The sequence below is a fragment of the Neodiprion pinetum genome, chromosome 1 (assembly GCF_021155775.2).
Source record: "Neodiprion pinetum isolate iyNeoPine1 chromosome 1, iyNeoPine1.2, whole genome shotgun sequence".
Classification (NCBI taxonomy): Eukaryota; Metazoa; Arthropoda; class Insecta; order Hymenoptera; family Diprionidae; genus Neodiprion; species Neodiprion pinetum.
In genome coordinates, this window is record NC_060232.1 from 37,885,323 (window position 1) to 37,900,272 (window position 14,950).

The 14,950-nt window shown below is 39.3% G+C and overlaps 1 protein-coding gene across 9 annotated transcripts in view; it reads left to right on the forward strand.

Annotated features, from left to right (window-relative positions):
* Positions 1-14,950, forward strand: part of Ptp36E (protein tyrosine phosphatase 36E) — a 103,750-nt gene that overhangs the window by 87,514 nt on the left and 1,286 nt on the right. For all 9 annotated transcript variants that reach the window (XM_046613304.2, XM_069138094.1, XM_046613352.2 and 6 more), the window contains 9 exons: positions 1,047-1,134; positions 4,844-4,920; positions 5,069-5,203; positions 10,438-10,578; positions 13,063-13,223; positions 13,898-14,033; positions 14,118-14,367; positions 14,494-14,570; positions 14,655-14,894. In XM_046613304.2, the coding sequence (XP_046469260.1) occupies positions 1,047-1,134; positions 4,844-4,920; positions 5,069-5,203; positions 10,438-10,578; positions 13,063-13,223; positions 13,898-14,033; positions 14,118-14,367; positions 14,494-14,570; positions 14,655-14,894 (1,305 nt within the window). The remainder of the gene's footprint in view (positions 1-1,046; positions 1,135-4,843; positions 4,921-5,068; positions 5,204-10,437; positions 10,579-13,062; positions 13,224-13,897; positions 14,034-14,117; positions 14,368-14,493; positions 14,571-14,654; positions 14,895-14,950) is intronic.

Here is a 14,950-nt window from a genome sequence, read left to right on the forward strand (position 1 = left end):
CGGTCAAACGATGTATAATCCGATCAAATCATCTCACATTCTCATTTTTTCTCTCTCCCTCTCTTCTTTTCAACGAAATTAAATTCGTTCAAATAAAAACTCGGACGCAGCTTTATGTTTAGATCCAAACACGCTGAATCGGCTTGTTCGCGCCTCGAGGGGGATTTTTCAACCCCGACGTGTCGTCGTCGTTGTTCTTTTTCGCGAGCCGCTGACTGCAGGCGCGTTTCAAACGCCCAGAAGGCGAATAAAGTCCAGTAAACGCGGAGGAATGGCCGACCTGAAACGGTCAGCGAAGCAATTTCATAAACCCTCGACGCACACCAACATCCTAAAAATGTCGTCCTCTCCAAATACCTCGCCATTTATACCCTTCAACGCCCTCGAACGACTCGCTACTGCCAAAGAAGACAAAGAAAAGAAAAAAAGAAAAAAAAAAAAAAAAAAACCTGTAAAACTTCCAAACTACGCTGAAAGATATGTTTTTTCAATTTATTCAAGTTCAAATAAATTTCGCTTTCGCGTTTGACGACGTAAAATTCGGAAAACTCTCGCGCGCAGGTTGCGTGATCAGGGAGCGTGAATCGGCGAAGATCCGAGGATCCGTTTCAGCTGAAGATTGATGGACACCATCGGCGGTATTCGGTTTCGTCAATATCTCGTTCTCCCGGTATAATATTTTCCCTCCTTTCCTTCTCCACGAACCGTACAACGAACAGACCGTCATGCGGGATAATAGAGGGGAAAAATCGTGTCCGATGTCGAGATGAGACACGTGTTTGTCTGCTAGGTTCAGGTACCAATTTTTCAAATCGATGGGACATGTGGAAAAAACTTTCACGATCTTACTCTGGACGTGAATTTTTTTTTTTTTTTCGATGGGTGTAAATCCACGAGATGTTTGTGAGAAATTGACGATTTTTTTTTACTTTTCACCCGACACTTCAAGAGGGATTCTCGTGTTCGCAGTCGAAACCATCCGATTGAGTCGAAACTTGGTAACGAATTTTGCCTGCCGGCTTATTTTGTATTCCTTTTGATTTCAGACCGCGGTCAAAGTCGAGACGCACTCCTGCAAACACGCGACGAAGATCGCGAACAAGGAGAAGAATCAGAATCAAAGGTGCATACCCTGTAAGTATATATAATGCGAATTTCTTATGCTAAATCAGCGAACAGCAGCCGTGGAATTAAATCGAAATGCTTTCTGCACCTCATGATAATGCCGGATAAAAATCTGGGGACGACAATTACGCGTAAATTTGTTTCTCATTTTCAATCTATCCGGCAATAAATTACTCGAATTGTAGAAAAATACCTGCTCTGGGAGAAATTTTTATTTCCGGTTACCGCTCGGTCCTTAACTATTTTCATTTTTTACCACGATCGAAAAATATAGTTCTAGGTAGAAAATGAAAATTAGTTTTCTATCCGTTACTGTTCTTTCTCATTGCGATCGCTGTTGCTATATTTTCTTGCAACTGTTGCGAAAATTTAATGCTTGTGCAACGATAAATCGACGTTAAAGCCTTGTTTAAATAAAAAAGTAGAGTAAACCTCAGAAACTGATTTTGCGTTGCAATTGCCAAAAAAGGATCGAGGATAGCGCAAAATAGTTACGCTTATCTCGTTTTTTGTAATTCCAACGATATTCAAACAGTTTTTTTAACGACACCTGTTTTACTCAATTATTCTAGTTACTCTAACAAATGAAATTTTTCTCAGTGCGAAGAGAATAAACATCGTATAAAGATTTTATCATCACGACGTAAAAATCCGTCGCTATGACGTGTAATTAAAATTTATCCTTCTTTCTTCGCGTAGGTACACGTATCATACGCTACATAAAAACTTGCGCACTCTCCCAAGAATTTTATATCGCGGAATTCAAACAGGATTTTATCACCGTCCTGAATCGATTACGTTCACATTTTCTCCTGATTATTATTTTTGTCTTTGCCGTCATATGAAAATAATATTGTATCAACTTCTCAGCGATTATACGTGACATAGTGCAGCAACTTGAACTCACTATTCGCCATTTTCATCCACAAAATAGTAACATCGTAGCGGGTTGACATTTATGTTTAGTCCTTTGTAATATAATACGGTCGGCATATTATCGCGATGTTTGTCGAGGGTGAGAAATTGCGGGGAAGGAAGGAAGTCGACCTCGGAACTAGTCGGAGTTAACGGCTTGAATACGCTTCGCATGCTACAAACTTACCCATGCAACATTGCATAATCCTTCACATCCGTCTGCTCACACATTTTCCTCTTATACGGAAATTTCAGGGCTCGTTTTTGACGCGTCGTCCGATTTTTCCCACACTTTTTTTTTCTTTATTTCTTTCTTCTTCTTTTTCTTCTTAACGTGACTTCTTCTTCTTTTCGCCTTTCCCTTTGTCTCTGATAAATACGTATAAAGCCGCATGCACTGCTGAGCGTTTTCACGAATCATTGAACTTGTTCGTTCGTTCATTCTTGTCGAAATTCACCTCCTCTCGCTCTTGTACCCAAAACTCGGTCATTGCCGAGCAGAAATTATTTGTTACTTTTTATACTAAACTTGTTTATTTTATCATTTTACGAAATGCGAGGGACAATATATTATTTTCGCAACGAAACTTCGAGAGGAAAGATTAAGAAAATTATTTTCTGCACGTATCGTTCGACTAGAGAGAAAATTTTCAGAACTATTCTTAACGCGCGGAAACGATCGTACATTTTTCGACTCTTTTTTTTTTCAGTAAACAAACTTAAACTCTTGATCACATATTGATAAGAAATCTGAATTTCTTCACTTTGGAAGAGTTAAGAAAAGTGTTACATATATTACGAGCATTGATATAAAATTTAAATCTTTTTTAAGAATCTGGCAGAGATTAGGTACTTTTTTTTCCTCTCCTGGTTTGTTTGTTTTACTCTACAATGTATATTATCTCAACTTTCGTCAAGATTACGTTAGATATGTGTTGTAGATACAACGTACGTGTAGGTTGTTAAATATGTTGAGTATATAATGGCAGGATGTAAAATTTTTATACTCTCCCGGATCTACTGCTGGCAGTTTCACCTCTCGACAGAAAAGTTTGATCGCTAATAACAAAAATAATTACAATAATGATTATAAGGTGTAACAGAATCAGGCAATCGATCGCTCGCAAAGATTTTCTACAAATATTATAATGGAGTAAGGGAAGAGGAAAAAAACAGAAGAGGAAAAAACTTGTGAGAGAAAAAGTAAAAATTACTCTTCTTCAAAGCGTTGTCGTTATCTTTACGTCTTTATACTTTCTACTGTACAACTTTGTGAGAAATTTTCGCAATAAATATTGTTTGTAAGACGCGAAGAAAAGTCGCCAAAGCCTGCAGTCCAGATCTTTACTTCCGAATGATTTTTCGTTTAATCTATTCACCGGGAGTTGTATTTCATCGATAAGTTGAACAGTTTTGCAGGTGACGATTGAGAAAACGTATAAAAGGGGAAGAAAGAAAAGTTTTTTTCTCGTCCAATTGTTGTCTTTTTTTTTTAATTATTTCTTTTCCTTTTTCTCCTTCAACCATCGAGCGAAAGAGCCAGATACCTATATATGTATATAATACCCCGAAGAAAGAAGTTTCAACGGTATAAATCTCCGCGATTTTATTACCTTCGTTTTCTAATTGACGTACGATTTTTTTTTTCATTCTTCCTTTTTCGCGTCCCCAAGTTATCGTTAAAATCGCTTCTGCAGGCGCTCAGAGATAAAAATACACACGGCTGTATTTGGCGGGTATAAATTTCTTTCGGATTGATTGAAACGTTCTCGAAATCCGCAATTTCGAGTACAGAATTTTTCAACGTCTTTGGCTGATCCGCTCGCCGGATTTTAATCTCGTAGAAATTGATTCGAGAAAACGAAAATCTCGTGTAACTTTTTCCTTTTCTTTCTCTACGGTTTGACAGAATTAAAGGAACAAAAAACTACTCATCTGATTATAATTATTCACTTGTCTGAAGGATTTTAAGATTCGAGTAACACGTTGCAGAACTCAATTAACCGTGACTCGTTACTTTACCCGAGTAGGTATATTCGCGGAATTCGAGGTATCGTTATTACAAATCGCCTCTCGATACACAATTTGTAAAAGAAAATTCGTAGGCGTCGGCTGAAAGCCGGGCGTTTAACAGGGTTCTAAAATTAGGCGAATATAATATTGCGTTTATATACGATTGTACAGACGCTTGTATTTTCTGCACTCTATTTTTCCGTCTCAATTCTGGCTCCATTACTTCGTTGAAAAAACGTTTCAACTTCAAACTCCGTGATTCAAATCGATTAAGCAAAAACTTGAGTACATACGAAATTCGCGTTATATATTTGCGAAATTTAATTAAACCGAAATCACTTTATCCAATTTCCTCGAGTCCGCGAACGGACTCTACGATTAGAACCAAAATCAAACTTCTGTTACGGCAATTTTAAGGCTTGCAGAGATGCTTAATTAGCCACTTTTACTAACTACCAAAGCTCACGGAGCCAACTTTTGGACGGTTATGGGATTCGAATTGACGGAGAGAAATATTGGAACAGAACTGAGGATGAATCAACTTTTATTAATTTCTATCGCAATAAGAAATGTTGTTTCATTCGGGTTCACCGTCATTGGCGTGAGATAGCATCGCTGAAGATTTTTGAAACGGTTTTTTCCTCTTTTTCAATTTTTCAACCGACACTGTGCTTCAGGTTAATCCTTAAGGTGCTGAGGAGTCCAGACGCCATTTGCTCAATGCTTTTATCCCAAGTATTACACACGAGTTTACGATTTCCGTCACGTTTTTCTCACTTCCATTTTCCAGACGACTACAACAGAGTTGTTCTCGACACGATAAAAGGCGAGCCTGACTCCGATTACGTCAACGCTTCCTACGTCGATGTGAGTATTCGTAAGGAATTTTTGTTATTTGTTTATTTCTTTTTGTTTGTCATTTGAAGAAAACAAAAAGCGGATATTTTTATCCGGCTCTCTTTTCAACCCCTCAAATTTCACCGCTCGACGTTATACCGTCATATTTCTTTTACAGAGTATACTCAAGCCAAACGCCTACATAGTGACGCAAGGACCGATGGAAAATACGGTGACAGAATTTTGGAGAATGGTTTGGCAGGAGAACGCTTCGTGCATCGTTATGCTGACGAAAACGTTCGACTTCATTCGGGTGAGTATAAAAAATCTTGCCTCTCTTTAACCCTTTCAGTCACACATTTTTTTCACCCGCGGGTTTTTGGTGTCGCTGTTCACGAATCTGACGTCAAAGTTTGATCATTCTGAATCCAAGATGGCGGATCCGATGCGGTGAATGTAAAATCGAAAAATCTATCAAAACTCGATGATTCTGGCCGAAACTTGTTACTCGGAGGTTTTTGGGGTTATGCGAAGTAAGAAAGATCATTTGAAGTTTTAAATAAACTACGATAAGGCTAGGAAATGGAAATTTTTTAGGCGAGACGCTGAACATTCCGCCGTGATCGAACAATTCTATAATTAGCTACGATGATTTTCCGAATGAGTACTCGATGTTCTTTCAAAATAAAGTATATCGATTGTTGATTCTCCGACCTCCTCAAAACATTCCAATTTAAGGAGGAAAAAAATTGCCCCGCAATAAAATAACGAATCTCAGGCGGAACGTTTCCTCAACTCCAATTATCGCATTTATCGTAAACGAGATTGTTTGTCGCGCGTATGTAGATTCAAGTCTCTATCGTACACGTGAACGATATTCATTCAGCACGGACACATTAAACACATTGTGTATACGTATAATAACTGTACCCTTTTCACAGCGGACAAATCGAGGGAAATTTTTCCTATCCGGAATGGAATATGTTTTCAAGCTGTTTGCTTTTCCTCTTTCACTGTAACGATCGCGCTGTTATCGAACCGATTATAAACAAGTTCGGTCTGTTATCCATCCCTTTTGTTTCCCGTGTTGGAGGGGATCAGATTTATCCCAATGTACTCGTAACACCGCAAATATACCGCGATCTAGTTTTTTTACTTAATTTTTCTATCTAATTTAATCCATCTTTTTTCTTAAGGATGCAGAGCTTTCAGAGGTTATTTCGAAAGCTTAAACTGCGTTCAGACCGTTTAAAGATTGTTATTTTTAAATAGTTTTTTTTTTTTTATAACATTTTCATTCTAGACCAATTACAGTTTGCAGTAAAAAATATAAGCTCTGGAATTTTGAGTCACGGCAGAGAAAGCGATCTTTGAGAAACTCGTGCAATCTATGCGATTTGCGAGCGATAAAGAAAGAAATGGGAACTTAAATTTGTCATGCATTATTCCGACTCATTGTCAGAGTGAAATTCATCTAATTTATTCTTGCCGCCATTTCGTCGGCGGAAAGACACGGCAAGAATTGAATTTATTTAAAACTGAAAACTAGAAGGAAGAAGAGAAGAATATTACAGAAGTGCAGACAACGTGGTTAATAATTTCGTTAACTTCGTCATTCGTGATCAAGTGAAAATTCGAACCCTAATTTTTGTTACGTTGCCAAAACGCTTTTTCGGGCAGCTTCTGAGAAGAGTCAAAATACACGCAAGCTCAATGTCAAACTTGGAAAAATTCTTCGCCAAGGAATAATTTGACGGTAGTTAATCATAAGTTTCGTCAAGTATTTCGGAGTAGTTGAAAATAAGTATGTCCGTACCGTGTACTCATACCACAGAGCGAGTTACTTAAGCGGGATATAAGTTTGGGAAATGTATTCGAAGATCGTCGTCTTCGCAGCGGAATAGCGAATAATTCGCGAAGTGTTTATGCGGCCGCGTTTCCATTTCCACGATGCCATAACCTGTATATTTGTGAAACTTTTTTTCCGCTTGGATGCTGCGTATGTCAGACGCCGTAATCTTTTTCTCGTTAGGTGTTCGCGCAGTCCAACTGCCAGCTTATTCGTCTCTTTCTCAGTATCTTTCAGCTCTTTCGCTCCTTCTTATATTCCAGCATCAATTCAGTTTGTTCGGAAAGTTTCTTCTCGGCGAAGTGTTCGAAAGATGCATTAACGCCGAGACGCGATGTCATCTTCTTATGGATACGCGGTATTCCTACCTTTACCGACCGAGCAAACTCACACATTTTCTTCAAATATCGAATAAACTAATGAACGGAAAGTGTTCATATTTCGACGGTGAATCGCTTTTTCGTAGGAGAATTCAGGAAAGTTAATCATGCCCCGAAAGTCGTCAGAAAAATCTGTGCTTTTTTTGACACGTGTTGATATTCTCATATTTAACATAACAAGGAGAAAAATTAGCCGTTGTGTGACTGTTTTCATGCAATATTGAGATCACTGGACGAAAGAGCGATGCAACGTTGAAATTTGAACCCTTTGCATTCGATTGTTTTACTTGATATAGGAATAAAAAAGGGTGATTTTCCTCGGTCGGTAAAGGTAGGAATACGACATACCCTTAAATACTCGTTCAACGTAGTCCGAGACAAATTCATACGAAAAATTCCTCCGCTCATAATAGCTATCTTTTCTTTCTAACGCGCATCTTCAAACTTTACAATTCTCTCGATTTATCAGGATAATTGGAACAATCAATCGGGACGTGTGAGGATTCAGAAAGCTTTTCTAACACTTTCAACCATCAGACCACAACTTTATTTCTCATTGTTTGTCTGTTCGCTTCTAATTCAATTTCCCAATCAATTTGTCAAGTTTTGAGTCTTTTTTTAAATAAAACTTATTATTTGCTCTTCAACTTCCTCAAATCTACGCGAGGAGAGTCAGTTTACACAACTTGGAGCCAACATATTTCATTTCGAAATTAACTACAATGATCGATGGTGTTTTTTTTTTTTTTTTTTTTTTACCAATTACGGGATCAAAATCGTACACGGGAAACAGAAAAGAGCAGTTTCTACTCAAAACCGCAAGAAAAGAGGAACGCAACATGGAGCTTTTTGGTTGAAAAAAAAAAAAAAAAAATACCCACGTCAACTATATTTTTTACTAAAAATATACCAGATTTCAGTCTTCACACATTGGTTGTCACTGTTTCTACACTAAATTCTGCACTCCACGAAGTATGACTTTACCAAAAAACCTGACGTGTTCTTTTTTGTTCGTGCAGCTTTGAGTAAAATCCGCTCATTAATTCTGTTCCTGTGAAGATCGTAATTGCAATCCTGGTAAGAAATATCGTCGTCAAATTATTTTCCAAAAAAAATTATCAAACCGCAATATTATCGAGCTCAATAAATCGAGTCATAACAGCCGTACATAATCGTAGAGATTGCGTTGTCAAATCGAAATTAAACTTGTTTCGAAAATCTTACGCAGTGACGATAAAGAAGAAAAAAAGCAATAAAAAAAAAAAAAAAAGAGTCAGGAAACGCGGTCGAAGCCGTTACTCCTTGTCTCTTGAATCTAGAGTCGGGTGGGGGGAAAAAAAAACAAAATAAATAAAAAGTCGAGGCATGTTTTTCCTCGCCAGGATTTTCGGGTTAATGATACACTCGCTGCGCATAAACAGATTGTCCAATATCTGTCGCCCGTATTCCCGGATGTGTATCGGCGGCGTAACGGCGCGCCAAAGACTCCGCCATGCTGTGTAATATCGGGAATTCAAACAAGCCCGCCCCCGTTCCCCTCCCCCGACCCCTCTTCAGTCTATGGGGTAGGGGGGCGAGGTTTAGCAATATTTCATTAGACTGTCTCAATATCGCGCACAGCGGGTTTGCGCGGAGCGGGTTTAAGCGTTGGCGGAACGGTTTAGTTTCACCCCGCGAAGCTTGCAAGCTCCTGACGTTACGCGGGTGTAAAAAAGAATTCACTCAGGCGAAGCATCTCTCGCGTGCCTTTCATCCATCCTAACATTAATACACTAATCAAGAGAGAATGCCGAGGGTTCCAAGCTCTCCGCACCCTACGAGCACCAACTCGGAATACATTCGTTTATGATTACACCCGGCTAACCTGCGGCGCCGAATATCTCGGCGCCAACGTTAACGTCGACGTTGACCTCGACGTCGATGTTGGATACAACGAATTAATTAAATGTCGCCCTGCAGCATCGCGATTCGGTAACCCGTGGACTTCCGTGCTTGTTTACGTAACAATTCGAGCTTGCGGGAAGGATCGATATTGTAAAGACAAAACTTCCGGTTCTCTTTTGAATTTCTTGAATTTAATTTACTTGCGTTGCAGTATAGAGCCGATTGGTATCGAAATGTTCTTCTCGCAACGTTTTATTATACTTTAGTTTAGAGTATTTTTAATTTCCCAATTCTCTGTTTTCAGAGAGAAATGAAAGTTATTGTAACCACCCCGAAAATGAAATGTTCAGTTTTCGGTACATCTCGACGTTTCAAGATCTAGAGAATCACTTCCGAACATTTTCAGCCGATCGGTTTTTTTTATCCGACGATATCGCGAGAACGAGTTAACGGATTTCAATAATTTTTGTCTCAATTCACGCGGTTTCTCCAAACTTAGAACTGACCGGATTTTAACTTTGAATGAATTGAATTATTTAAATACAAAAATTCCAATATCTCAAAAATGGATAAATGGATTCAAATGAAAATTGGGACCGTAATGTATTTTTGGATCGTTAATCACGAATCTGAAGTCAGACTGTGAATTTCAAAATGGCGACTTGATATGATGGAAAATTTTTTTAAAATACCCCGATTTTGATAGAATCGGTAAACGGAGCTTTTTTGGGTCACAGATAACGAATCCAAGGTCAGACTTTCAAAAATTTGTAATGGTGGATCATAGTTGTCATAGTTGTTCAAAATAAAAAATAATCGTCATATTTTCGTGTAATATAATATCCGAGGGCGTTAAAATTGTTAATCGCGAATCTGAATTTACAGTTCGAAATTCGAATAGGATACCATTATTTTCTTTTTTCTATGAACTCGGAACCTGCAGTATGAAAACGGGAAGTTCGAGGGCTGGCTCACGGCCAGTCTGAAGCCGCTTGTTTTTTCCATATCTTGAATCGAATTGAATATTACATATAGTACAGTCATTCCAAGTTGAATCTGAAGTAAGATTTTTTTGCGCCAATGATATGTGAATACGAATAAAACAAAATCCTTATACCGTGTAATAGGAAAGAAATACATTTTTCACAAGGTCTTTTGCTCGTTTCCTAACTTTTTATTCAGACCTGATTTTGGAGTAACAGTATTTTCAAATTCATCCTACTTCATTTTACGGTATAGTATGTTCCATCATATAAATGTAATATAAATTATTTCGAGCATCAAATTTTTCAAACTAGAAATGACAAACCACTACCGATCAGATCGAAAATCCGATTTCGACCGTCGTTAGCTTTTACTGTAGCCGAGACTGCAGGCAGTAGTTTTGTTTGTTTTTCCTCTCGGTCAAACGTGTTGTAAATAAAATTTTTTCAGGTCATGTGTGTCCAGTACTGGCCAGCGAGCAAAGACAAGGACGAGGAATACGGCGGTATCGGAGTATCGGTTTTAAAGGAGGAGGAACTGGCCAATTTTCACATACGAACGATAAAGCTCTACAAGAAGAACGACGCGGGGGTGAGTCGAAAACTCGATAACAACTTGCCGCATTGCATTCAGCGGAAAATATCGTCGGAATTCAATAGACACTGCTTCACTAAAAATAAATAACCCCTCGATTTCGACTGTCATTTGCTTCTATAGATAAAACGTGCCGTTGCAATATTCCAAGTACGAATTCGAAGGCGCTCTTAGTAACCATCCAAAATTGCACGGCTCGATTTTAATTGCAAATCGTAATTAATCGTTAATTCATGCCTGCCTCGAGATTCATTGCGTTCGGTATTATCTTCTAAAATTGTTTCTGCATCAGCTTCGAATCCGCTAACAGCATATTATAGCCTTATGAACAATAATTCCTCAATTTTTCTGCAAATTCGTCAACCGATAAAATCAATGGAACGGAAAATTTTAAACTACAATGTTTGAAAAGGAATTTACCATTAAAAGTAGAATTGATTTCATTGAGGTTATTTGTCATTGAAAGTAGAGCTTTGGAAATTAAAACTTGTCTACCGCCTTCTTTCCTCGTAGAAAATCACAAACTATAGAATTTTTAAGAAAAAGTTGATGATATTTAGTAACAAGTTTTAACATTTTGCCGTGAGCTGAAAAAAAAAATAGTTGACCCCACTACAAATTAAACTTTGAGCTTGAATAACTTTGGAAGGAGTCAATTTATCAAAAAAATGATAAGAGACATTTTTTGTAAAGTGTTCAATTTCCTATAAAAAATATATACGAGTCATTTGGATTTGTTTATTGGTTTGTGAGCTACAAGATTCTAAAAAAAAAAAAAAATTTACCATGCTATTGAAATGGAAAATAGAAATTCGCGACGAGCGACCTCTAAATATTAATATTAAGAGCTCCGCTTTCGACAGGCATCTTTTTTCACCCCTCCGAAAGTATTCCGTAGGAGATTTTGAAAAAAAAAAGTATTTTGATAATATGAAATTTGAAACTACTTTGATGAATCGTTTTTCTTACTTTTCTTTATTTTCAATTTCTTTTCGAGCAATCGAGAGTTAATTTTTAACAATTATACAGAACATTGAATTTCTTTCAACAAATAATATTATTGATTTTTGTAGTTTGTACTTGCATGTAACTGACTCAATTACTATCTTTGTCAAAATACTTTTCAGCGCTACTGTATATATGTCATAGTTCAATACCGAGGTAAAATTTTCAAGCTCGACTTCTGCATGCAGGGCGTATGTAAAGATGCATACGTAGTGGTAATACACCGGTCTGCTGAAAATTCTCGCGAGAACTGGCTCGTGTTAATTTCACCTCTCCGAACTGTCCTCGCGTTTTGAAAAGAACTCGCGAGTGTCATACAGACACACGGTGTGTTACATGTCACGTCCCTAAATCCGTGTTTCGTACATACGAACACTCGCTAAGGGGCTCGACCCAGTTTGACCAAAACCAGCCCAAGCGCAGTGGGATTTTGTGCAAACGTTACACGCCGTCTCGTTTCCCTCTGGTGTTTATTTTCAGCTTGGAAGTAACAGTTTCTCCGAGTATTCTCGATATCGAGAAAGAAAGTCGAAGTTACCGCTGAAACTTTTATACAGAAACACGTCGGTAAATTCATGAAAATAATCTATATCAAACGGTCTTCTATTAAACTTCGCAATCTTTGAACGGATTCTCGCCGCCACTTTAATTAACCGCTCTGAAGTGGCGGTTCGGGTTTAAATGAGAATCGACTTTCTGTCCGCGGAGGTAATTTAAATTCATGTGTACGTATAACTAATCTCAACCTTATTTTTTCGACTCGGTATATTTCGACAAAACGCAGTAAACAAGCCTCATGCTCTTTATCTTCTCTCCCGTTGACCGGGTAAATTGTCATTTTCCAATAACAGTCGTACTTGTATAATACGCATCCGGTATTAAAGTCACACTCTCAAGAGACTCGAGAAAGAGAACATATCGACTATACAGAAATTCTTTGCACAAAGCGAGGAAAATTCACCGGAATAACGAGCTAGACTGCGGGAAGTTCGCAATTCATAATTAATGGAATTGTTCCTTCGCCCCCGGAAGACAAAGAAGGTTGAATATGCCGTCGGAGGATCCGTCAGTCCAAAGACGGCTCAGCGAGTCTTGCTTTTTAAAAAGCGTGGACTATGCGCGCGATTCTTGTTTATAAAACAAAATGGATGGAGAAGAAATGAAATGGCGATAATCGGAACTCGCCCTTTACTCCCATCCATCCGTCCGCCCGTTAGTGGGTCAATTATTGTCACACGATCCATGGAACAATAACGCCAAGATACTTCGATAATTCGCTTCTGCAATTTTCTGGCTCAAAAACTGTGGCGAACCGATAACGCTGCGGAGTAGAAGTGCGTCTTCCGCTTCGCGGATGAAATATTGGATTTCGGGGCGAGGCAGGCACTCAGGCACTTGTTCACTTCGTCGAGTAGTCACTTTCTGGGTATATGATCAGCCGTTATACGCCTGTGTGTTATTCCGGTTTGTGTACAGGAAATCACCGAGGAAAGAACTCTCCTCCAGTTTCATTACACCGAATGGCATTCCCATACCTGTCCATTCGGCAACGCGGTACTCGAATTTCGGCGTCGTGTTCGCGCCGTCGTTGGATCCACAATAAAAAACGAGTCTGGACCCATGGTCGTTCACTGCAAGTGAGTATAATTTTTCCCTGAGATTATTCTTTCTTTTTTAACGAGAAACCACGAAAAGAGATCCATATTTAATATTCCAAATCACTGTGCAGTCGGTGAAACGTCTTCATTTTGATTCAGATGGCTTGAAAACACTGATCGGAATGTTCGACAGCAGTCGAAGACGAAAAACACGTTCTAACAGAACTGCAACAACTTGTTTATTTCACAGGCCAAAAGTCACTTATAATTCTTTACTGTCTCGGAATCGGCAGTCAATGTCTTATTGAACGAAATATTCCGTGTCAAGCAATTATTTTCTTGGACATCCAACGACTCGAACTCACAATCAGAGACTCCGTTTCACTGCGTTGCAAGGCAACAGCTCGCTGCTCCTCCCCATTCCCCCCCCCCCCCCCCGATAATTGTTCTCTCTCCATTGTCTCCTGCAGCGGGATAATTAGCCCGGGAGTTAATTTACAGCTTCGTTACTCTTACAAGGAGAGAACTTGAGGATTGAAAGCCCTGACTTTCGATTCGAGTTCACGTCCTTCACAGTTTGGCTACAAAGCTAAAGGACAATGATCATAAATGACAATTGCAAAACGTGTGGAAGATTTGCGCTTCTCACTGTCAAAGATGATAAAAAAAAAAAAATCAAATTACACGAATTGATACCGTCCTCTTTTTAACAGCGATGGCGGTGGCCGGTCCGGCGTCTATCTAGCCATAGACGCGAACATGGAACTTGCGGAGGAGGAAGACGCCTTCGACGTTTTTGGATACCTGAAGAAATTGAGATTGAGCAGAAAAGGACTGATCGAGAATCTGGTGAGTTTGAAACTGAGTCTTCTGACATTAGGAAAAGACGGTAGTCAAAGTTGAGCTCGCGTATTGAACTCTCGATTCTCTTAGGAACAATATAAATTCATCTACGACACGCTGGAGGAGTACGTGATATGTGGGACCTCGTGGTTCCCGGTTTCCGAACTCTCCCAAAGACTGAAACAAAAGAGCGTTAAGAATCCGGTTACCAAGATGAACGAGTACCAGCGGGAGTATCAGCAGATCTGTAAACAAACACCGAGATTTACAATCGGCGATTGCGCCGGCGGACACAGAGCGGACAACCGGGAGAAAAACAGAGACGTTCTAGTCGTTCCACGTGAGCTTTTTCCTCCTTTTTCTCTCTCTCTCTCTCTGGTGATACGTATCGAATGACCTTGATTCGAATCGATTCCAAGCGACGTGCGAAAGAAGGTTTAACAAAAACTTGTTTGCCTCTTCACAGCGGACAATTTTCGACCCTATTTAACCAGCTTCCAGGGCAACAGCTTCACGGACTACATAAACGCCGTCTTCGTTGACGTGAGTGTGAAAACGAGTGACCGAACCATCGTCGTTCAAACCATTGGTGCAGAGTTCAGTTAGAAATTTGCGTTCCATTTACAGGGCTACACGAAACCTCGAGAGTATATTGTCACCGAGTGGCCGCTTCGCCACACTTGCGGTGAGTTCTGGTCCCTGGTTTACGACTACGAATGTGCCGCTGTAGTAATTCTCTGTGTTCCACCCGCGAACTCGACCAATTTTCCGAGCTTTTGGCCGGAGGGTAGACACTCGAAAAAGTACGGTCCAGTATTCACCATTGATCACATCAGCCACAATCACTACTCGAACATCAAGACTTGGGTAAGTGAGTCGATGTTCAAGTACGGAAAATCAAACTATCGAGAACAATCGCTACG